The 24,061-nt window shown below is 37.3% G+C and overlaps 7 protein-coding genes across 10 annotated transcripts; 3 read left to right on the forward strand and 4 right to left on the reverse strand.

The window, feature by feature from the left end:
• Positions 1-446: 446 nt before the first annotated feature.
• Positions 447-2,214, forward strand: LOC130512743 (uncharacterized). Its single transcript, XM_057011026.1, has 4 exons — positions 447-579; positions 674-1,217; positions 1,307-1,406; positions 1,494-2,214. The coding sequence occupies exons 1-4, from the start codon at positions 486-488 to the stop codon at positions 2,163-2,165; spliced, it is 1,410 nt and encodes a 469-aa protein (XP_056867006.1). The 5' UTR covers positions 447-485; the 3' UTR covers positions 2,166-2,214.
• Positions 2,215-3,309: 1,095 nt separating this feature from the next.
• On the forward strand, positions 3,310-5,363 carry LOC130512493 (uncharacterized). Its single transcript, XM_057010550.1, has 5 exons — positions 3,310-3,941; positions 4,018-4,144; positions 4,250-4,561; positions 4,664-4,876; positions 4,955-5,363. The coding sequence occupies exons 1-5, from the start codon at positions 3,601-3,603 to the stop codon at positions 5,333-5,335; spliced, it is 1,374 nt and encodes a 457-aa protein (XP_056866530.1). The 5' UTR covers positions 3,310-3,600; the 3' UTR covers positions 5,336-5,363.
• A 2,374-nt stretch (positions 5,364-7,737) lies between these two features.
• Positions 7,738-9,349, forward strand: LOC108861251 (uncharacterized). Its single transcript, XM_018635082.2, has 2 exons — positions 7,738-7,960; positions 8,043-9,349. Exon 2 carries the CDS (start codon positions 8,303-8,305, stop codon positions 9,272-9,274), a length of 972 nt encoding a protein of 323 aa, XP_018490584.1. The 5' UTR covers positions 7,738-7,960; positions 8,043-8,302; the 3' UTR covers positions 9,275-9,349.
• Positions 9,350-10,418: 1,069 nt separating this feature from the next.
• LOC108860353 (PRA1 family protein D) lies at positions 10,419-11,124 on the reverse strand. Its single transcript, XM_018634245.2, has one exon. The coding sequence runs from the start codon at positions 10,967-10,969 to the stop codon at positions 10,550-10,552; it is 420 nt and encodes a 139-aa protein (XP_018489747.1). The 5' UTR covers positions 10,970-11,124; the 3' UTR covers positions 10,419-10,549.
• A 154-nt stretch (positions 11,125-11,278) lies between these two features.
• Positions 11,279-12,531, reverse strand: LOC108857572 (40S ribosomal protein S15-1). Its single transcript, XM_018631565.2, has 4 exons — positions 12,386-12,531; positions 12,143-12,291; positions 11,999-12,056; positions 11,279-11,701 (listed from the first exon to the last, which is right to left on the reverse strand). The coding sequence occupies exons 1-4, from the start codon at positions 12,386-12,388 to the stop codon at positions 11,453-11,455; spliced, it is 459 nt and encodes a 152-aa protein (XP_018487067.1). The 5' UTR covers positions 12,389-12,531; the 3' UTR covers positions 11,279-11,452.
• A 330-nt stretch (positions 12,532-12,861) lies between these two features.
• On the reverse strand, positions 12,862-16,321 carry LOC108856879 (calmodulin calcium-dependent NAD kinase-like). Of its 2 annotated transcripts, none has more exons than XM_018630777.2 (9): positions 16,161-16,321; positions 15,793-16,032; positions 15,088-15,311; positions 14,764-14,828; positions 14,244-14,465; positions 14,019-14,148; positions 13,595-13,911; positions 13,322-13,466; positions 12,862-13,247 (listed from the first exon to the last, which is right to left on the reverse strand). In XM_018630777.2, the coding sequence occupies exons 1-9, from the start codon at positions 16,174-16,176 to the stop codon at positions 13,002-13,004; spliced, it is 1,605 nt and encodes a 534-aa protein (XP_018486279.1). In that variant the 5' UTR covers positions 16,177-16,321; the 3' UTR covers positions 12,862-13,001. The 2 variants fall into 2 exon arrangements, with proteins under 2 accessions (XP_018486279.1, XP_018486281.1); XM_018630779.2 differs by having other exon boundaries at positions 15,793-16,029; positions 16,161-16,320.
• A 398-nt stretch (positions 16,322-16,719) lies between these two features.
• On the reverse strand, positions 16,720-22,226 carry LOC108863045 (TNF receptor-associated factor homolog 1b-like). Of its 3 annotated transcripts, none has more exons than XM_018637342.2 (13): positions 22,065-22,226; positions 21,310-21,512; positions 20,973-21,084; positions 20,773-20,861; positions 20,614-20,682; positions 20,413-20,545; positions 20,087-20,245; positions 19,413-19,761; positions 19,112-19,224; positions 18,883-19,030; positions 18,352-18,800; positions 18,158-18,269; positions 16,720-18,075 (listed from the first exon to the last, which is right to left on the reverse strand). In XM_018637342.2, the coding sequence occupies exons 2-13, from the start codon at positions 21,482-21,484 to the stop codon at positions 16,918-16,920; spliced, it is 3,066 nt and encodes a 1,021-aa protein (XP_018492844.1). In that variant the 5' UTR covers positions 21,485-21,512; positions 22,065-22,226; the 3' UTR covers positions 16,720-16,917. The 3 variants fall into 3 exon arrangements, with proteins under 3 accessions (XP_018492844.1, XP_018492843.1, XP_018492846.1); XM_018637341.2 differs by having other exon boundaries at positions 18,883-19,033; XM_018637344.2 differs by having other exon boundaries at positions 18,883-19,033; positions 21,310-21,477; positions 22,065-22,203.
• Positions 22,227-24,061: the final 1,835 nt, after the last annotated feature.

A 24,061-nucleotide genomic window follows, 5' to 3' on the forward strand; every position in this document is an offset into this window, starting at 1 on the left:
CGGCGATTTCTTCCCATTAATCATCCTTATCGAAGAAACAGGAAATTGTTTAGGCAGAAAAGGGTTGTGAGAGACACTCCTCCTCCGTATTTAACTGGAGAACAAATTGAACAGAAAATCGATTACTACGGAGCTCAAGAAACAGTTCGTTGTGGTGGTAATTGGCATGTTCCCGGTAATATGCCTGATTATTATGGAGTTCAGCACAACTGGCACAAGAAGAGTATATTTTGGGAGTTGCCGTATTGGAAAGATCTTCTTTTGCGCCACAACCTAGATGTGATGCATATTGAGAAGAATTTTTTTGAGAACATCATGAATACAATATTGAATGTTCCAGGGAAGACAAAAGACAATCAAAAATCGAGGTTGGACTTGCCTGATATTTGCTCAAGACCCGAGTTACATATAAAAAGCAATGGACAATATTGATATTTGTTTCAAACCTCTCTAGATGTGTTGAAAAGGGCCAAAAGTTCTCCGGGATGAAGAGTCATGATTGTCATGTCTTTATGCAAAGACTACTTCCCTTTGCATTTGCGGAGCTACTTCCCACAAAAGTACATGAAGCACTTGCAGGTAATATATTATTACTCACACTAATTAATTTCTTAATTTATTTTTCAAAAATATGCACTAATAATTTGCTTAATTGTTTTTGGAATATACAAAGCCATTGGAGCATTTTTCAGGGACTTGAGCACTCGCACTCTTAAAGAGGATGTCGTAGAACAACTTCACGAGAACATTCCGATCTTATTGTGCAACTTGGAGATGATATTTCCTCCCTCATTATTTGACGTCATGGAGCATTTAGCTGTCCACCTCCCGTATGAGGCATTGCTTCGAGGACCAGTACATTATGGATGGATGTATCAGTATGAGCGGGCCATGAAATATTTGAAGGGAAAGGCAAAAAACCTCGCAAAGGTTGAAGGTTCTATAATTGCTGGAAGTTTGACGGAAGAAACATCTCACTTCACATCGTACTACTTTGCACCTAATGTACGGACCCGACAAAGAGCTCCAAGAAGATATGATGATGGTGGTGTTGCCCCAACATATGCAGTTGCTGGTGTTCCGGATATCTTTAGCCAGATTGGGCGAATGGGTGGGAAAACGAAAGAGGTTTGGTGGTCGAGTGATGAAGACGCCCATAGTGCACACACTTACATTCTACTTAATTGTGAGGATCCATTTATGCGCTATTTTGAAAGGTAACATATATGGAAAGTTCTAAACTAATTGTAATTAAAATATATTTTTCAAATGATGATATAACTAATAAAATATGTGCATTTTACAGCCTATTTGTTAGTCAAGTCCAAGAAGCTATCCCAGGCATATCCACAAGTGAGGTAGATAAAAGGAAAGATCGACACTTTATTAAATGGTTGAAGAGTCAGGTATTTACTCCAATCCGATATTTGTTTCGTCCACGGGGTGTAACGAAAGACGTTTGTTTCAATGTTCTCTTTAATTTAATTTTGCAGGTTGAATATGAGGATCCAGATTATCCCATATGGTTTCACGAATTAGTTCAGGGTCCACTTGCAAAGGTCACCACATCACCAATGTATTTCTCACGAGGCTTTACTTTTCATACGTACGAGTATGGTAAACACCGGGCGACCAGCAATTATGGAATTTGTGTGAAAGGCGAAACCGATTTCTACGGGATCTTGCAGGAGATTATTGAAGTGGAATTCCCTGGGTTATTGAAGCTGAAATGCGTCATATTCAAATGTGACTGGTTCGACCCCGTGGTCAACAGAGGTGTTCGATTTAACAAATTCGGTGTAGTTGCTGTCAATGGTGGAAGGAGGTACAACAAATTCGAGCCTTTCATATTAGCTTCGCAAGCAGACCAAGTTAGCTTCCTACCATACCCGAGGTTGCGAGAATCTGGAATAAGTTGGTTAGCTGTTATCAAAGTTACACCCCGTGGACGAATAATCGGTGGAGAAGAACCACCTTTGCAAGAAGAACACATCAATGAAGTCGAAGAACCTGAACAACAAATGGAAGACATCCTACTCATTGATCCGCATAATCATGAGTATGAAGATCTTCCCGACGATACCACTGACGATGCTGTTGAGGACGAGTTTAATGAAAGTGATGATGTTTCTAGTGTTGAAGAGAATGATGATGTATCTGAATGATGATGTAATTTTTAAAAAATATTATTTATTTTCAGACTTGATTAATGCATTTGGGGTTTAAAGTATGGGGTTTGGTGTTTGAGATTGAGTTATAAGTTAAAGGATGTTTGAGGTTTGGTGTTTGTGGTTTACATTTTTAGGGATTTTAAGGTTATCGACGTTAATTCCTCGTAAAGAAAAACACGGGCCTTGCAAAATCCACGTAAGCTGATTTCGTCGTAAAGCACACGTTAAAAATAAACAAGGGCCTTGCAAATTCCACGTAAGCGTGCGTGGAGTTTACGACGAAATCAGCTTACGTGGAAATAACAAGGCTTTTAGCTGTTTCGTCGTAAAGACCTCGTTAATTTACGTTGATTTAACGAGTTTCGTGTTTAAATCCCTAAAACTCTAAACCCCAAACCCCAAACCTAAATCTATATATGTTTTCACTTAGCAGACACAATAAACCTGTATAATTAACATTGTATGATTAAAAAAATTAAGAATTTAAAACATCAAACCCAAAATTAACCAAAACTTCCTTAACTTATAAGTGAATCATATATAAGGTTTACATTGCTAAACTCAATTCACTCAAGAAGACTTAATAAACATGCATATTTAAAATTTCTTGATTAAATTAACTTAACACATATAGATGTTACTAGTAATGGAATAGGGGTTTAGGGATTTAGGGATTTAGGGTAAAGGGTTAGGGGTTTAGGGATTTACAAAATAACCTCGTTAAAAACTCGTAATCAACGTGTCCTTTACGACGAAAAAAGAAATTATCCTTGCTAATTCCACGTAAGCAAGCGAGGTCTTTACGACGAAACTTGCTTACGTGGAATTAGCAAGGATTGTTTCTTTTTTCGTCGTAATAACCACGCCTATTTACGAAGAATTAACATGTTTTTATGAAATCCCTATACCCTAAACCCCAAACCTCAATATATATATATACGGTTTCGATTCACTTAAAAAATAAATTAAACCTATATAATTAAAATTTCATGATTAAAAAAATAATAAAAATTAGGAATTTGGGGTTTAGGGTTTAGGGAATGTAAAAAACAAATGCTAAATCCACGGTTTCGTCGTAATATCCACGTGACCAAAAAACACGGGCCTTGCAATTTCGTCGTAAAGTTAAAAGACGGGCCTTGCAAAATCGTCGTAAATAATTACACGGGCCTTGCTGTTTCGTCGTAAATTTACGAGGACTTTACGTCCCTATGTAATCTTATATATACCCGCGAGAACCAGCCACTTCATTTCGTCCCAATTTCCTCTCCTACACCTCCCAAGGTTCTCTCTAATCTCTCTCTAGAATTAGGTGGTTTAGTTTAGTGAATTTAGATAGGTTTATAGTTGATTAGGTGGTTAGTGTAGAGAATTTTGATTAGTTTGATTTCTTCTACTTGTTTTTTCTAACAATCTGAATTTTTTTCAGATGGTTAGAAAGAACAAGCAGAAGAAAACCCCCCACTACAGTCAGATGTTCTGTGGTGATCCTGCTGCTGGATCATCATCTTCCGCTCCCGGTTCCTCCAACCCGGAGATTGTCCCGGAGTCTCAGTCACAGCCACCACCGGTTCCTCCATCTGGTGCACCACCCCCACCTGCTGCACCTCAGGCGGTTCCAGATCCGGTTGCACCCGGATACATTCATCCGGAGTTGCGGGTGCCGCCGACCGCTCCTTTTGCTCGGTACACGGTTGAGGATCTTCTCGCTCAACCAGGCCGAGCCGGTTTACCGGTTTTAGACCCCGACCGACCAGAGGGGACTCTGTGGTACGTAATTTTTTTTATTTAAATATTTTTAAAATTATTAATATTTTTTTTAATACTTTAACTTTGTTTTTTTCAGGTTTGGGGTCGACAATTCTGTCGCTACGAGCGTATCCGATATCATCAAAGGATACTTCTCAGAGGCTCACCCAAACTGGAAAAAGACGCCGCACCACGTTAGAAACACGTGGTTCAAGATGTTTGCTGTAAGTTTTTTAAAATAATTATTTTATGTTTAATTTTTATTATTAACTTTTATTTCATTAATATTTTTTAACTAATTATTAATTTTTTTGGGTTTAAAAATGCAGCAAAGATACCAGTGGTCCATCGGGGTTCACGAGGACGTGAAACGGGAGTTCACCGCAAAGGCGAAGAAGCGGTTGTTGGACACCGTAGGCAACTGGAAGGAGGACTGGATCTACAAGGGTTACAAGGACGGGCAACCCGCTGAGCTGACCAAGGATGTCTACGATGGTCTCATCCGTTACTGGGAGCTGCCATCATCCATTGCGATCTCCAACGCCTGCTCTGCCTCTCGTAACAGCAAAGACGAGCACGGCAACGGCCCGATGCTTCACTGTACGGGTCAAAAACCCCATGCCCGTGTCCGCTTGGAAATGGTAATTAATTTCTAATTTTTTTTCATATTAAATATTTTAATAATTAATATGTACTTATATATGTATATTGATTCTAACATTTTAAATTTTAAATATTTTCAGGCCAAAGAGACGGGACAACTCCCGTCTCTTAAAGAGCTTTACGAGAGGACCCACAAGACCAAGGCGGGGGTATTTGTGGATCCGAGGTCCGAGCAAATCTACAACGATGTCGTTGCTCGGATTGAAGACCGCCAAACCCAGCTGACCCAGCAATCTTCCGATGGAATACCGGTCGTATTATCCACTCAAGAAGTGGATCAGATTTACGAGGAGGTAAAAATTTTACCTTTTAATCTACTTTTAATCTATTTTTTTAAATTATTAACATTAAACTTTATTTTTTCTTTGTAGGTCGTCCCTAAGAAAAAGGGACGTACGTTGGGAATCGGTTCCGTCAACGATGTCCCAAGAGCGACATCGTCTTATGGTCAGAGACGAGCCGACGAAGTCACTGAGCTGCGTTCGGAGTTACACTCGACGCGGACTCAGTTGGCGTCGACGCAGACGGAGTTGGAGTCTACGCGCCAATCATTCCAAGCTCGTATGGGTGGAGTGGAGGGGTTTCTGGAAGTTATATCTTCTGGAAATCCCCAATGGGAGGAGTTGTTGGCGGATATGCGACGACGGAACCCGGTTCCCGAGCCTTCTCGTACTCAGCAGCAAGAGGAGGAACTACAGAGGAGGAGTGAAGACCTCTACCGGGAAACGATCCACCGCCCCGGCCCGACTTAGTTTTTTTTTTCTGTGTAATATTAAAATTCTAAACTTTTATTTATATAATATTTTCGGTTTTAATTTATTCCAAATTTTTAATATTTTCGCATTAGTTATTATTTATATTTCTAATATTTTTGAAATAATTATTTTCTATAATATAAAATTTTAAATTTTAAAAATAAATTAGTTTTAGAAATCGAAGCAAATTCCTCGTTAACTCACGAGGAATTGACGAGTAAATCGACGTGTAAAGAACGACGAAACGTTACGACGAATCTACGTGTCAAGTTGTACGTTTCCCTTACGACGAAAGTTTACGTCTACATTACGTGTATTATTTACGTTTACTTTACGAGTATAAATTACGTTTTTCTTACGAGGATAGTTTACGTGTATGTTACGAGGAAAATTACGTGTCTTTTACGTGGAACTATAGCGTCTACTTTACGTGGAAATCTACGTGTTCTTTACGACGAAATTTTAACCTTCCTTTTACGACGAAATGGGTCCCTCGTACTTTTACGACGAAATGGCGATTAAATATCCGTTACGACCAAACTTTAACGACGATATGCCTTTCCTCGCTAAATCGTCGTAAAGACGTATTTACGACGATTTAGCGAGGAAAATGGTCGTCGTTAAAATCGTGTTTTCTTGTAGTGTACATCTAACAATATAGAAGAATGGTTGTGTTGCTTCAACGCCACTTTGTACTCTATATATAGTATTTTGATGGTGAAGAGTATTAACGACGCAAATAATATTACTTGCCAGACTTGCGCAAGTAATTAGTTATAATAAGGTATGTAAATTAAATGACGTTTGATTAAAGGAAACATAATAAATTTGTAAAATTAAAAACGAATATGCATATTATATTATGCGAGACTTGCGCAAGTAATCAATATAAATAAGGTATGTTGATAATAATTAGTTTCCTAATTAGATATAAAACGTATTTGCCATTAAGACATTTAATGATTATTCGACATTTATTAAAATTGTTCTGCAAGCTATGATTAATTGTCGACATTTATTAAGATTCTTGTGCAAGAAATGATTAGTGCGATTAACAATTAATGTAACTTTCCAATTAGAAGTTCGAGTAGAAAAATAAATCAAAAAGAAAAATAGAAAAATTCGACCAATAGAATCGCGAGAATTTTCGTGAGAAGAGCTGTGTGAGCGCCACGTGTCCAATGTACTTCTCTTTTAATATATAGGAGGATTATTAATTTAATAATAATAAATATTTACGTATATAAAGACAATAAAAAACATGTAAAGCTATTTATGATCATTAACCATTTAAAATTCATAGTTTCGTTTTTTTCCTTTGTAAAATAACTCAGTTTAATTATTCTATGTTTCAGAAAAGTTTCATTTTAACACTTTTTGTCGCATAAAATATTAATTTTCATTATAATTTAGACTACTTTACTTAATATCAATCACAAGATGCATTTATTTATCTTAACAATTATTAATTAAATATGTTTTAGTGAAAACATAAATGTGTTTTAATTATTTTAATCTGTATAAAAATATTAAAGTAATACTTTTTATGAAACAAATAGATAGAGTATAAAATTCAAATTAAATACTTTATATATTTATTCTATTAAAACTAAAGTACAAAACAATACTTGTCTGTTTTAAATGATTTTTTATAGATTTTTTATTCCATTTTTAATTAATTATAACTATTTCATTTATTATCTTTTGTAAATAAATCGACATCACTTATTAGATATTTTTTTTGGAGAACCACTTATTAGATAAGTAAAAAACCCAACTTACCTACTTTCAACTGTTCACTATATTTCTTACATTTATTTTTTCACTCTTTTTAACTACTTCATTAATTATTTTTACTATAATATTGGACAATATTTATTTTACATATTAACCATAATAATTTGATATATTTGAATGAAGTTGCTTTATTTGTGATAAAAATTCAAAATGGCTAACAAATATTTTTTTATTTGTTTATATAGTTGTAGACATAGACATTCGGGTCAGTTACGAATTGTTTTTTCAGATATCAGATTTTTTGGATTTGCCAGGTTTTGATAAATAGAAATCTAAAATATCAAAAAATAGTATATCTGAAATATGTTCGCATATTTGTACCAAAAATAACCGTATTAACCAATTCAGTTCGATTATTATGAATTCAAACTAAAAATAACTTAAGAATAACCAAAAATAACCATCTTGTCCGATTTGATTCGAGTTCGAGTATGATGTACAAGAACATAAAAAATTCAAATACTTTTTTTAGCAAATAATTAATGATGATACATATAAAATATATAACACTAATCATACAAAAAATATATCAATTCTTAAGAAAGTGAAATTTTACACCTTGTGCGGATGTAGACTTTAAAATCACAATTACATACTCAGTTATGGGCCTTTACGACATAGTAATACTGTCATGGACATTTTATCCGTACAACAACAATGAATTTCTGGTTCCGCAACCGGCCGTGGAGACTCTAAAATTCAGGTGAAATCCATCGCCGGGCCGGTTAACTTTTGTTTCGCCTGTTTATTCTCGTCTTCAGATTGGGAAACGAACACAATTTCTCACAAAACCTCTTTTTCTGACTTAGTCACGCTGATCAACGGGTTAGTAGATGAATTTGAGGAAGATACTTGAGAATTTGATGAACCTTAGCTCATAAGAATTTGATCGATTCTTTATACTCAGCCTTCCTTTGGAAAAATAGCACGACATCTGCGACTGGAGCCAGAGTTAGCTGGGATAAGATCTGTAAACCAAAGCAGGAGGATGGCCTCGGTTTGAGGAGATTGGAGGAGTACCAGCTAGTCTTTGATCTGAAAAGAGTCTGGAACTATTTCTCCGGTTCAGGTTCTCTTTGGGTAGCCTTGCTGCATTCAAATGTTTTCAATAGAAAGAGTTATTGGACTACCCCTGATGCTCAGAGATTTTCTCCTACGGTGAGAAGTATGCTTAGGCAAAAAGAGCTGGTTGCGGTTTTCTTAAGATGTAATGTAGGCGATGGCAGGTCAGCAAGCTTTTGGCATGACTTCTGGAACGATATGGGTCCTCTGATCTCGGCGTTGGGAGAGACAGGACCAAGGGACCTTCGCTTGAGGCTAGAAGCTCGGGTTTGTGATGCAGTGGCCAATGGCTTCTGGGCTCTTCCTAATGCTCGATCGGACGAGGCGGAAACCTTGCAGATTGTTCTCACGACCATGTCTCCACCCTCCATAGAACGTGGTCCTGACACCTACTTATGGCGTAATGGAGTTGGGCACTTTGTGCTTAAGTTCTCTGTTAAATCAACTTGGGATTCGGTTAGGGAGTCGGCTCCAGTAGTGACTTGGCACTCTCTCATCTGGTTCAAGGAGGCTGTTCCTAGATGTTCCTTTGTCTCTTGGATGGCTTCTCTCGCAAGGTTGCCTACAAAATATAGGCTTAACGAGTGGGGGATTCATGTTCCACTGCAGTGTGTTCTTTGTTCTTCAGGAATTGAGTCCCACCAGCATTTATTCTTCCAATGCTCCTTTGTTGAAGCTCTCTGGTTGCACTACTGTGGGAACTTTGGTCTATCTGTTCCTTCCTCCATCAATGCGGTGGCTTCTCTATTGTCACTTCCGCTTGTGGTTGCTACTCCAGGCCTTCGGGTTGTGTTGAAGTTACTCTTGCAGGTCGTTGTTTACTGCACTTGGAGGGAGCGGAACGTTCGCGTCTTCCAGCAAGTCTCCACCTCTGTAGCCGCGTTAGAGCTCATATTCATCGCCTCCTTCGAGACCGTCTCATCTCTGCTCAACCTCCATCTCCAACCTCAACCCTACTGCAAGTGTATCTCTCTCTTCTTCCCTCTGGTCTGTAGCGTGTTTATTTTTGCTCTTTGTCCTGTTGTCTTTCTTTCCTCTTGTTCTGTTCTCTGTTTCCTCTGTAGTTCTTTCTTCTAATAAGTGGTTATCCACAACTCTTGTAAACTGAAAAGCTTGGTATGAATTTAACATGTTCACCAAAAAAAAAAAGAAATTGACCAAAAACAAAAAAGGCTCATAAGAAATGTGTTAGAACCATACACACCAGTGCAATCATATTAGGATTGTGTAAACAAAGAAAGGGTTACGGTTTGATGCTAAAACACAATAGTACACCATAGCGATCATATTCTTTTTTTTTTTTTTTTTCAATAGTGATCATATTCATGAACATAATAATCGCATGTTGTTTTTTTGGTGTAATAATCGCATGTTGTTGTTACTTTTTAAAGTATAACTCAGTGTTATAACAATGTTTTAATGCACACAAAAACAATTGAGGATTTTACAAAATGCTAAGGAGCTGTGGGAAGCACTCACAACACTTACTAATCATCCCCCTTGTATAATTTTCTCGAGGTAATAATCTATCTAACATAGGGCCTTGGCTTACAGTGGCCTAACTATGATGATTTGATTTTCTCAATTTCATTACGTGCTCGTTACCAAATGTTCTCTTAACTACCATTATTATTGGTAATAAATAGAAAACATAATATTTAAGTATATGATTCAATAATAAAAAACATGTATGTTCATTGTTAAAAGATTTATTTTGTAAATAACTCCTTAATTAGCTAATAATAAATACATGAATCAGTTTTTTAAATTATTTTAAGATCACATATATTTAGTTATTGGGGCCTTTTACCACATAATTTCTGTCATGGACATTTTGTCTGTACAACAATCAATTTCAGGTCCTGCGACGGCCCGTGTAAACTCTAAAATTCAGGTGAAATCCATAGCGGGACCGGTTAAGTTCTCTTTCGCCTTAGTCTTCCAATCTTCAAATTCGGAAACGAAGCCAATTTCTCCTAAACATCTCTTCAACTCAAAGAATTGTATTAGAACCATACACACCATTACAATGATACACAGTAGTTGTACACTGCTCAGAAAGATAACACAAAGAAATATGGTAGACTGAGGCTTAACTAGGAGGCACCGTAGTGATTCATCATGAACACAATCGCACGTTGCTCTTAACACAAGTATCCTCCTCACTGTGTTGAAACTTAAAATATTTTAGCTGCTAATGAATCAGATTAGGTAAAACACCTTAAGAAGCTTCGTTTGATTTCCTTTCAAGTACTGAACAATGTTTTAAGCTAAAACATAGAAAACAATTGAAAAAAAAAATTACAAAACCCTAAATTCCCAAATTCGAATTTTGCCGCTCAAATCCCACCGTCATTCCAGATGGTCCGCCACAAGATCATCCGTTCCTCTCCACAGCGCGTGTTGTAACACGAACACAATGCCTAACGGAACGGCTTGGAACCGCAACGCAATAGCAACAGAGAAGAGAATAAAAACGGTTGTGAGCGGGTCCTCGCGAGCGAAGGAGAGGAAGAAGAGCCAAGCCACAGCGAGGAAAGCGAGGACGGCGAGCGGGCGCGTGATCATGGTTAGAGCGAGGAGGACGGTGAGAACGATGGCGTAGTTGCTGCGGAAGCGAGTGATGTTCTGAGCGAAGCGAGTCATGCCCTCGTCTTCGTGGGTGGACGGGGAGCTGAAAGCAGAGGGATCGAGGAACTCGCCCCAAGGACGAACCGCGCCGTAGATCCATTGAGCTGTTTCCTTCATCTCCGAGAGAACTTGATTCGCCATTGTTATTGTTTGAAATCTCAGAAACTCTACTAACCCCCACACAAGCAAGAAAGACTTTAAAAGAGAGACAACCTGGCTGTTTAAAAAGGCCCAGGCCCAGGCCTCGGCCCAAGCACAATTCCTGTAAGCTCATTTCATTAAGCAAAAGCCTATCTTAATATTATTTTCTCGAGGTAATGATCTGTTAATACATTTAATTTTACAACAAGTGTGTCTGGTTTACAGTGGCGCAATGATTTAATTATCTTAAGTTATTATGTAATCGTTAGGAGCAGATAATGTATAATTGATGATAAAATCATTGAGAAATTAAAATAAAACTCAAAAGGATTTGATTTTTAAGATCCTGGTCACATAATAGTTGAGAGATAGTATCTAAAGAAGTTTTTAATCATGAAGCAACAACAAAAAAAGGGTCAACAAACTTTGAGAAATCAAGGCAAGAGACCATGTAAAGAGATGGAACGCATTCCCGCAAGATCTTCACTTGAGAGGAATGAATCTGGAGGAGTGGGTAGCACCAACACCAGGCCTACCGTGCTTAACCGGCTTGTATGAGATGGAGAACTCAGCCAGGTAGTGACCAATCATCTCGGGCTTGATCTCGACCTGGTTGAAAGTCTTCCCATTGTAGACACCAATGATGCTTCCGATCATCTCAGGGACGATGATCATGTTCCTCAAATGGGTTCTCACTGGCTCAGGCTTCTCACCTTGTGGTGCCTCCCTTTTCTAGTTTATCAACCAAAAGTAAAGATAGTCAGCTTCGGCAATTCTAAATTCTAAAGTGTGGGCAGCGAAAAATAATGTCACGGAAGAAACTAAAACAACGAGAACTAACTCCTGATTTTAACTAAAAGCTTCTGATACTATGATCTAACAATAACAAGAATCTGAGTCTTAAAAGCTAACCACATCCCTAAACCCTAATCCAAATCATTCAATCAGCACGCGTAAGCAGATTATAATCTAACATTCAAGTCCGTTCGACTACAACAGTGATAAAAGGACGAGAAATGAAATGCTTACCGCCTTACGCAGCTTCTTAATCAGAGCCATTGGCTTCCTGGTCAAACCTCTCGAGAACCTAAAACCAATTTTCAGACACAGCGACAAATGTCAGAACAAACATACAACATCCTCATTTCAAAAACAGTGTCAAGTCTTTTTTACCTTCTGCGAATACGAGAAGGGAAGAGCTTGACGAGATCATCAGTAGACATGTCAAGAAGAGCATCGAGATCGACTCCTTTGAAGGCAAACTTCTTGAACGTCCTCTTCTTCGGGACTCCTGCAGCAGCAACCTCTGGCTCAACATCCGCCTACAGATTCACCATTCATAGTTTTTTTTAGCATCCTCAGGAAATGAAACTACAGAGAATGAAGTTCAGAGATCGTTGAGACTGAAGAACTCACCATGTTTCTTTAGATCTCAGTGAAAGGATACGGTTACAAGACGATGGTCTGCGTTAAGTCTTTTGGAGGCGATAAAAAGGGAGGATGTTTTAGTTCTGCTAACACTCTTATATATACCTTACACACTTGGGAGCCCTAGTATAAGAATTCTTATTTATTATTTCGGGTCTCTGTATTCCTTTTATTTTTTATATCACCCCAGCACCTTCGTTTTGTGAATTATATAACCCTTTTGTAATCTTAGATTAAATGTTGTATTAACCACTAAATATCCAAAACATTGATTGAAAAAATTGGATAAGTTGAGATTCTAAAATTAATCAATATTCTTAAGAAATTTTAATTTTGAATTTTGTGAATTATCAAGAACTCTTTGGTTACATATTGTAAAATACATTATATGTAAAATTAATTATGCTTTAGTTATTTTAGTAATCAAATTTTGAAAATCCTGATTCATTTATATGCATTATAAGTAGTAGAGAAGGTGAAAACTCATTTTAATCGTTTTAGAAAAACTTATTCAGACTAATACAAAAAAACATCAAAAGACATGGTGAAAACAAATCACATATAGCAAAAGACAATATTTTTAGGGGCCTTGTTGACAATATCATTAACTTTTCGCTTGGGTTTTTTCAATTTTCTTGATGGTATCGGTAAGTTCCTTCTGGACCTTGGGCCTCGATGGGACTAAAACAACATCATTCCAAACTGAACCAGGCTTGCTCAACAGGCTCGAATCCGAATAAAGATCGTAAATGGATTCAGCATCCGGGTTAAGACTGCTGACTCGTTTTAGACACTCAATATCCTCCGGATCCACCAGAAGGTTACTATTTCCGGCTTTCCACGCTATAAGCTGCATTAAAAAACAACTCACATGTTAGTATCCGTCAATTAAAAATTCAAGTTATATTGTAAAAAAACATTTACCTTTGGAGGACCACCAACGGCATTTGTGCAGTAAAGCCTAGCGTTATCAACAAGCTCACAATACTTTGGAAATGCATTAGCAAAACTCTTGTGTGATTTGAGCTGAGATTTTACTCTTACAGCTCTCTTCACCATTAGAGCTCTCCTGTTTAATTAAAAGAACAAATAATTAAATATGAATTGTCATTCGTAGAACTAGCTATTATAAAGAAAAAAGAACTAGCTATATATTATATAATTGTGGATAAAAAATTCGAATAAAAAAATATGTACCGTATGCCTCGTGCTACGGCGAGATAAGCATCACAAACCACACCGACCAGTTCGATTCTATAAGGTTTCAAGTTTTGTTGTTTCCCATTTTGTTCAGTTTCTTCTTTTCTCCAGTACTCCTCTGTTGTTGTACCGTCCGCGGCCACTTTGTAGCCTACGCCCATTCTATATCTCTGTTTGTGGACGTCCTTTGCCATTGTGATCATTTGTTCCACGAACGGCTCCCATGATAAGGTTCCATCCATTATCACATCACGTCCGTCGTTTAATGCTGTTACTAGTAAGGACGATGCAGCATCGGTAGATGATTGGTGAACCTGTATATATTATGTTATATATAAGATATTACGATGCAACCAAATGTAACATTTTATATGTAGTCCATCTGTCATAGAACTAAGGATTTAAAAAATGGTTAACGTACCAATTCAGCAGTTTGAAGCATATCGTCATGGTGACCTCTAGAACTAAGAGCTCTATAAATAACATCTGTCTCCTTAAACGCATCAGCTTCTATCACCACTGCGTCTTCCCCTGCCTCCGACCAAAACGGCCTATAATAATATTACGTGTTTTGGTAATTTAAATTGCTTATTATATAAACATACAAGAATGCACATATTGTATATGATGTTTATTAGAACATTACTCTTGGAGGATATCTTTGAGGACGGTGCTCTTTCCGGCGCCCATTCCGCCACCCATGAGGAGGAGCACGGGACTTCGTTTGTTGTGAGCCACCGGAGACATTACTTCTGTACAGTGCGCCTCGCCGCTGCTGCTAACTTTGATGGCTTTCATCTCTTCTACTAATGTTGAAAACACCCTTGTCACCTTTAGATCTTTTGTCACCCTCTCGAACCTCTGTTTCCTGAAAAAAAATTAAATACATAAAAATAGTTGAATTTGAGATTTTTTTGAAATGGTCGTTCGACAATGTTTATTAATATAAACTAAAGTGATGATATCATGGTAATATAATTAAAATATATAAGCTGGAATCATAAACACATCAATGAAAGTGTACCTAAGCCTAACACTAGAAGGTAACGATGATTACCCAATACATGTATTTAAATATATGAATTTATTTGTTAAATTATATTAATTGATAGACGTAACTTGTGAGACTATATAAAATTATGGAATATGGAACGTTAATCAATCACCTTGTCGCTGCCATCACAAAATCCTTGAGCTTTAGTACTTTCTGATCTGACTCATCGCTTAGAACCTGTGGAAGTTATGCAACAAGAAATGAGATCATATAAGTATTTTATATATTCATACGCATTATTAAAGATTGGTAATGGTAATAATATCTAACCTACTCCACCAGAGGAAAGTTGAATATTAATATAGATATTTAAATAAGGCTTCGTCCAAGTTGAAAGATTCAAAATACATCACATTTATAGTTGTCATTGTCAACATGTAATTAAAAATACGTGAAAAATTGATTTTTTTTTTCTTTTAGAAGTAACATTAAGTACCTGAGAGATGAGGTTGGAAGATTGATTCCAGTTGAAAGCAAAATACGTGAGAATGCATCTTTCAAATTCCTCAAGGATATGAACATAGAGAGAATCAGCATCAGCTTCATTCACCAAATACTCATACACATTCTCATCATATCCCTTTGTTTTCATCAGATATGCATATGCCAATTTGCATAGTTGTGGGCATTCATTTGGATCCTCGAATCCTAGCTGTCTAGCTGCATTTTGACATATATGCAAATGCTCAATACTAATCAAATCACTGAATCAAGCATATGCATAATGTGCAATTGTTATTAATTAATAAACAGAAAAGCAGATGCATACATAAAATAATTCAAGTTACAAAAGCCTCATTTTCCTTTTTTATGCAAATTCTTTGTAGCATTAAGACCCTATAATGGCAAGTATGTATGCTAAAGTTGCCACCATTCCTATACATGTGTATATTAGTATATTACATCCTGTACATGCTATGCTAATATCGATAACCTTTATAAAGCCCTCATAAATTCGGTATGTGTACATATGCTTAGCCCTCATAAAGTCTTTATTTTTAGCTACTATAATCAATGTTTTGGTCGATATTTATTATCTTCCTTTCTTCTTAATTGAAAGTACTAGCTATTTTTGCTTTTGGGTTTAATATTAGCTAAGATCATCATTTAAAACGAATCAAAGATGCAATAATATACTTACCAACATAGTGGGAAAATTTCTCGAGGTTTGATCGTCGACCTGAATCTTTCCTTTCAATCAAAGGGGCTATTTTCTGATCTTTGTTCCCCATGAAATCACTTTGATGAGCTTTCCTGCGGCGAAGGAATGATTCTCCGGCAAAAGCAGCGGCGGCTGCGGCAAGACCACCAAGAGAAGCGAGGAGGAGATGGGTGAGAGTAACAGATTTACATCCACCACTAGATACATCTCGCGTTCCTTCTATAACGAACAAACCAACAAAGAGAGAGAGAGAGAGAGAGAAATTAGAAGAACTATATTATATATTATTCAAAGTGTTTGTATATGTTGAGTGGTGAGCGGAGAGAGAGAGACATGACGAGCATTACCTGAAGATTTAATCATTCTTGTAATTGAAAACTCTTGAAATGTGTATTTGGGTATATGATTGAGTTGAGACTGTGATTGGAAGCACTAACTCAACATAGCGTGACCATTGCTTAATTCTTGTGGATTTTTATCTTCTTATCTGTCTCTGACTTCTCCTTGGGGGATTTCTCTTATTAATACAGATTTTTGGAGTCTTCGATGGTCATTATTGTAACAGTTAGTAAGTACGTGTTGTAAAAAATTAGGAAAAAAACCTTTTTAAGCCCGTTGGTGACTTTACATTCACCATTAGTTACTTACTGCCCCCCCCCTTAACTCAGCCGCCATGACAATAAAGAAAAACCTCGTGCTACACGTGGTAACAACCATGAATAATTGAGGATACCTAATATAGTACATCGTGTATTTGAGAAAATGTCACCAGTAAGTTTAACCGATCGTCAATTGAAGATAAGAAGCCACCAATAAATTTTACAAAAAATTGTTATTATTTTCCTTTTTCCTTCTATTATTACTACCAAAAAAACTGGAATGTGTATTTATCTAGATTTGTAGGAAAATCCAGAACAAAAGTATGTATATATAAATATGAAAACGAGATTCATTTGAAAAGTAAGAGGAAGACAAGAAAACACTCTTTTTTTTACAGGAAATGTATTTTCATGGTAACCTTTTTAATATATTAAAAACGTTACAAATCCCAAATTCCTGAAAAACCCCTATAATCCCTCCCTCTCTTCATGATGCTGCCTGCCCTCAGTGACCATTGGAGGGCCTGAAGTCAGAGTAGCCATTAATCCCAGACGAAAAACTAGTCGGATTCGAAGAGTCCAAACCAAAGTATGTGTTGTTATGGTATGGTGTTGTTGTATCTCCCAAGTTACTATTCCTCAAACCTAGTAAAGACAAGTCCATATTCGCCATTTGCCACTGCGTCGTCATCGTCGGTCTCAAACCATCTGCATATGGCCCTCCTGCTGCAGAGAGACCACTATGTGGCATGTAGTGGAATCCCTCTTCTCCAAAACTCCTGGACCTGCCACCAGACGATAACTCACCCGAGATGCCAAAATCAGCACCACTACCACCACCATGGTAAGAGTACTGCCTGTTCAACATCTGGGGTTGTGAACTGAACATGCTTCCATTAAACACCATGTTGCTGCAGTTCTCGTCTTCAAGCAGGTCGTTGATGATATCGAGGTGAGGGAACTCGTCGGTCATTAAGTTTTGTGCTTGTTGTCGCCCAATCTCAATGTGGTTCAGAGAACAATTGCTAGTCACGGTGGGAGTGCAAGGGTTGTTCACGCCCATGTTTGCAGAATTTAAACTCCTTCCTCCCAAGAAGAGCCCATCTTGACTGAACGGGAAGCTTGACTGATAAGATGATGTCGCTGCTTGTGAGTAAGATGCTGATGGAAATGTGGTTGGGTGGTGGTTGAAACTAGTTGTTGAACCAGGAGAGTTGCCGACTATGGCGTGTTTATAGGAGTGAGGGGTGTAACTTTGCTGGTTGCGTAGTGAAGACTCGGGACCTAGACGACCAGCTGAGCTAACCGACCGAGGAAAGGATGTTGTTGGTTGAACCGAGGAGACGACAATAGGGGTTGGTCGCATCGCAGGGATTACTGGAGCACTAGAAGGCCTTGTTATAGTTGTTGTTGTTGTTGCAGGTTGTTGTTTTGGAGCAGAGATCTTTTGCATATCTGAAGAAGGCGGCACTACTTGATTTGATGAAGGTGGTCCACTTGCTGGCATCACATTCTTGTTTGGAACAGCGTATGCGCTCTTTTTCTCCAGTTTTGTCTGAGTTAGTGGTGAAGGATTCTTGGCAGCAGTAAGTACAGCAGCGCTTTTCTCTTTAGGTCGATCCATGTCAACCGAGTTCACAATGATTTGAGCCACGTTGCGTTCCTGAAAAAAAAAAAATTAATCACCATCTCACTTGTGATCTTAATAATTTCTAAACACTGAAACCATGAGCAGTGTGACCAACCTTCCCAACGGGACTACGATGATTCTTAGAGCTCTCTGGCTCTTGGTTGTGGGAGACAACAACCCAGTCAGATTCAGAAGTAGAATTCTGACTCCTTGGTTGGTTCTTTCCTCTGCAAATCACAAAGGTATCTTACCATCAGGAATCAGAACAGGCACAAGGGAGTAAGGGGAGGTCAAGAAGAAAAACTTTACTTGTTTGGCGAATTCTGGTTTTGGACATTCAAGGCATTCCCTTTGTAGGATCCATTGGTAAACCCAGACCTGATAGAATCGTTAGAACAAGTCGAGGAACTATCTTCCACAGTGGACTGATTCTTTCTTTCTGCAATTTCATTGGCTGTTGTAGATATGGAAATGGCGTTTTCTCCTACTGATGGAGGATGATGAGTTTCCAATGCGTCAGTATCCCAATGAACAGAACTACTGTCCCCATCTTCTAAATCAGGGTGAAGAATGCCGGCGGCCGTATCATCCACAGAATCAGATATGTCGGATACATCCCCAAGAGTATCAGTCTTTTCAACTAGGGATTGTGCTTTCTCTGTGACCAAATCCTTTTCTTCCTCATCATGTGTTGCAAAAGTCACCTTTTCTTCTTTCCTTTTGTCCTTCCCTTTATTTCTGTTTCGTTTCTGTTTCGCCTAATCAATGTCCAACAACCAAAGAAACACTCATCAACATTCACTAAGCCGTATAGAACAAGCAGAAGAAGCAAAATCATACCTGTTTCTTCTTCGTTTTCTTCTCTCTCTCTGCTGCTCCTCTTTTCGCCCTCTGTTCGGTTTCTGCCAACCACTCTTCCTCTTCCTCACGAATTAGTTCTTCCTGCCTTTTTAGCGCAACAGCTTCACGATATGCAACCTCGATTTTGCTGCTGAGATATTGAAGTACAACACATAAGCACGAGGACCACAATGGCATACCTTATAGAGACATATTGATGTATTGTTACTTGAAGATATGGGTAAGAACAAATATCTCCACAGTTCGTCGACCCAACTCAGTTAAACGTCTCTCATCACGCTCCACGGCTTCATTGTTGTTATCTTCTCCATCATTTACATCCTAGATTTGCATAGAAAAACAAAAAAAAAAAATTCTCAATACAAGTAACTTTGTAGAGGGCAATGCAACAAGTCCTCTGAAACAGAAAAATGGAACAAAACCAAAATGAATGCAGGTACAATCACAGATAATGGCATTTCTGCCAAAATATAATATATATATATATATATACAGCCCATGAAACCGACCTTTGTACGGTTTCGGGGACCTTTATCCGAATTAGGAGGCAATGGTTCTAAGGCAGCTCTCTCTAGGAGAATCAGCACATCATCAGCTAATACGAACATATCTTTGTCCACACTAACAAGCGGAGCTGGCAATTCCTTGGGATCTGACGATCTTGGCCTAGACTTCTTGCTCTTAGTTTGACCTTCAAGAGCCTTCAATCCACTATACAAGAAATCCATCACCAAAGTGGATGTAACTTCCTTCTCTATGAAAAAGTGTTTTACCACTCCTTTTAGGATTATGTCCATTTTCTCTCTTGACATCCCACGTCTAGAGTTTTGGTCCATCCCTAACCAGAAAACACCGAAGCTGCAACCAAATGATGATAATCCATTCCTTTTTAGGCAAATTGCTTAAGTTGAGAGGTAGATATATTAAATGTTGAAATATATTATTATGGCAACAGCACTATGCTAGATGAGTTTAAATCCTGGCCTTCAGCACTATGATAGTGGAGAGCCACAGCCACCAAATAAAAGAATTTAAATGTGACACTAAAGCAACTTTATATTGGACTCCAAACGCATGGTGAAAACAAAATAATTCTAAGCACAGCAAGGGTTTTTCAAAAGTAAAGGTAACTACAGCTACTTTCTGCTCATTTTTGGAATCGAAAGAGTTAAGGGTAAAATACCTCGTCCATCTTGCCTTGTCCTCTATCAACCTCTCAAGCTTGCTTCTCTTCTCTTCCACAAAAAGTCGGCAATTTTGCACCACATTTGTCAAATACACCCTAACAAGCTCTCTCCTATAGCCACGATGAAGGCACCGAAAAGGTCGGTCCACCCTCTCCCTACGAGGACCAGTTACAGGGATATTAACCACAATACATAAATCACACCGGAAATAAATAACACAATCCTATCATATTGTTAAAATTGAGAAAATTTGTGGAGATGTAAGTGAATGGTTGCATGGACAAATAGACGTGAGTTTACACAGAGGTGAGTCTCGCATTACCTGATGACCTGAACTTGAGCCTCAATTGTAAGAGTGTCAGAATCATCTACGAACCCTTCATTTAATTTCGGTGACTCTATAAACTTTTTCCATCCCCAATCATGTTCCTTTTTCCAGAACCGGTGCAGCGTATCTGCAAGAGGTGAGTTCAAATGTCTGCATATTTAAAAGGGGCAAGCAAACTAGAGCTCACAAACTCACCTGAAAACTTGGATTTCTTTGGATCTTTATTGGCCACAGTTATAGTAAACTGAGCAAAATGACCCCAGCCTGTCTCAAAGATAACAAAAGTACCTATGTGACCATGCATCCAGAGAGAGAAAGGGGACCATACAGACCACAGTAAAAAAAAATACTAACCTGGAAGAAGTTTTTCATGATTTGCAACACACAGGAACAAGGAGAGATGATGCCAAACATCACATCCTTGGGGATAAATTAAAATATACCTGACAAATTAAGATACATGTAACAAAACAGAGCATTAACAACCAGAACCTAAGTTTTAATTGTGACACAAAATTTTTAAGGGATAAGAAAGATTAAAATATGCTAAGTACCATTTGTAGCCGCCAGCTTCAAAAACACTGCTACGGAGCTCCCTTTTCTTGATCTCTGAGTATTTCTCTATCTTCCATTTATGTTTCACAAATAACTGAGAAGGTTTAAGGCCTGGGACAAAAAAGAAAATTAAAAAATTCATATAAAAGTATAATAAGGCAGAGACTTAAGTGAGAGGAAGTAGCCGGTTTTTAGATGTGATGCAAACTTTACAAAAAGAAGAATTTAGACTTGAGTCACATCTCCCCGACCAATCACATATGAAGAAATTAATTCTGAAGATAGCCACAACCAAGTCCTTACAGAGTGGAACAGTAGACAAGAAGAAACACGTACCATAGTCTTCATCATCATCATCATCGGTATCCCAGTAGGAGGGGGACGTGGATGGCGTACCATTCTCCACTTGAGTAGAAGACCTCCACTGAGAGAGTGCTTCTCCTGATAGACTGTATTGTCCATTTATACTCTCCTCTCCCACTCCTGAATCCTCATCAACAGTCTCTGCCATTCCCCAGTATGATTTTTTTTTGTCAAAGCTTAAAAAAAAGCAAAAAAAAAAACTAATAAGACCAATTGTGAAAACAAATATGCCAAGGGCAAGTTCAACCAAGTGATTTGATCACTGAAATACAGGTATAGTGATCAATGTTTCAAAATATCTTTAGGCAGGAGTGAATTATTGATTAGACCGAACACTGGATTAGTGATCATGCGACTCACTATTGCCAAAACCTACAACTGGATCATGTTGGGCCCTTAAAACCCACACCAGATAAATCAAAAGGAAGGGGGGGGGGGGGGGGGGGGGGGGCAATAAACCCTAAACTCCAATCAAGAAAATAAGATTTGAACGAGAAACAACAATAATCCAAATTTTTGATTTATTTATCAACTACTACAATCTCCAGAGAAACCGCTCAATTTCATAAAGAAATCGGAAAACCTAAACCAAACCCCCAGATGAAATCAACGATCGAAATCGTTTTTTTTTTTTTAATTTTATTACAGGAACCTCTAAGCCCTGGCGGAATCAGAAATGGATATCGAACGGGGGATTTAAGGAGGTGATCGTGTAGATCGAAGCGAACCTGTGATGGTGGAAGAGAGAGGCTTATTCGATGAATGGCAGCTCGAGAGAACAGAACCAAAAAAAAGATGTCGACGGAAAAAAGAAAGAGAGATAAATAGTGAGAGAGAGAGAGAGAGAGAGAGAGAGAGAGAGGTCGCACGAAACAGCTCATGGACATAACACACAGAGGAAAATAACTTAATATATATAAAAATCAATTAGTAACTTAATTATTTTGATTTACATTAAATTAACTAGTTTAGTTTAGTTTAGTTTCCTACACAAAATAATCTATTTTGTTATAATTTTAGTTGAGAATAAATATATATGCCAGAAGAAATTTATGATATGATATTGTAAACAGTTTCATGATAAAAAAAAATATTTGACACGGTTAGATTTAACTGAGGAAACATTTACTTTGTTAGGAAACAGATCTTTTTGCAATATTAAATTTCTATTTTAAGACAAAATACTTATCTTACCTTGTCTATATGTGGATCTGAAAATCAGTAATAAGTTTTACACCTAGATAGACTCTAATTTACGCATTCTTTAACGTTTTTAAAACTCCAGCGAGCTTACGCGGTCCAATTCAACCTCATATGATTTACCTGTTTGAAGATAGCTAATCTAAATTATCAAATATTTTACAAAGGAGCTAATAAGTTGTAAATCTTTATTAGTTTTTCTTTTTCGGTGTAAACCAGTTTTCTTCCTTTACGCATTTAACGACACCGTTGAGACAATAACAAGAAGAAAAAGAAACATCCCCCGACACATTAAACTTCTAATTCTGTTATCTAACATGTAACAAAGTCTGAACCATTGTGTTATCGATCACCAGCTCAGGAACAAGATAAATAGCTTCAGAGTGGAGAATCCCACAAGATCTTCCCAGATGTTACAGCTATGGATGCGATGACCTCTGACTTGTCAATACCGTCTCCTCCAACCGCTTCGATCGAGCTTCGCCTCTCTGAGCAAGCTTCACCTACACGACAAACAACTTGGTTCTTTCAACTTCTAAGGACTATGGGCTTCAACTGGACTTTCAAGGATATTTGGGTTCTAAAAATATGAGTTTTTTTTTATTGGGCTTTTGGGCTATCAATTTACTAGAGCAGGTGTGCTTTTGTAATAATATTTCTACTAAATTTTGATCCGCGTTTTCAAAACACGGGTTTATGTTTGGTGAAAATTTTATATAATCACATTTATATAATCCGTCTTATATATGTATTTATATAATCCGTCTCATATATGTATTTTATATCCAGATTTATGTTCGGTAAAACTATATTATACATGTATTTTTAGGTTTTTAATTTTGAATTAGATATTTAAATATAAATCAATATAACAGTTTTATAGTTTTGATCGGTGTTTTGAAATTCGACTGAGACCTGCGGTTGAACGGATTACCGGTTGATCAAAGATAAATTCAGTTCGGATTTGAAAAAAAAAAATTTAAAAATCCAATAAAACTACTAAAATCGAAATCTGGTTACCGGTTGAACCACTGGTTGAACCAATAAACAATATTTATTTTTTATAAATAATTTTTGTTAGATAGTTTCGATTATATTTAGGAAAAAGCGGTTCAAAACCAAACCATTATATAGTTTGAGAAAAAACGATGCAGTTTCAAACATGTCCGGTTGGAAAAATATTAAAATGATGCAGTATCAAACACGGAATAATCACATACCAAAATTGAATTAGGAAACCGGTGGTTAATGACAAACCAAAAACAATTAAAAAAGAAACCAATGCAGAATGTCCAAAATATCATTAATGAATACAAAAGAAAGCATCTTTAATAGAGGTAAACAGAGTAAAAATCTAAATGTGCTTGTACTTTAATAGTATAGATTTCTTTCTGCATTTTTAATATGAAACCAGTTAAAAAAAAAAAGTCTGAACCATTCCTTTTGCCTACCTGATAGGTTTAAACCTAGTTAGCTTTTTTCACGTTTATACTACAACCCACAGGACAACACTCTCTCAAATTCT

Source organism: Raphanus sativus, chromosome 5 (assembly GCF_000801105.2).
Source record: "Raphanus sativus cultivar WK10039 chromosome 5, ASM80110v3, whole genome shotgun sequence".
Classification (NCBI taxonomy): Eukaryota; Viridiplantae; Streptophyta; class Magnoliopsida; order Brassicales; family Brassicaceae; genus Raphanus; species Raphanus sativus.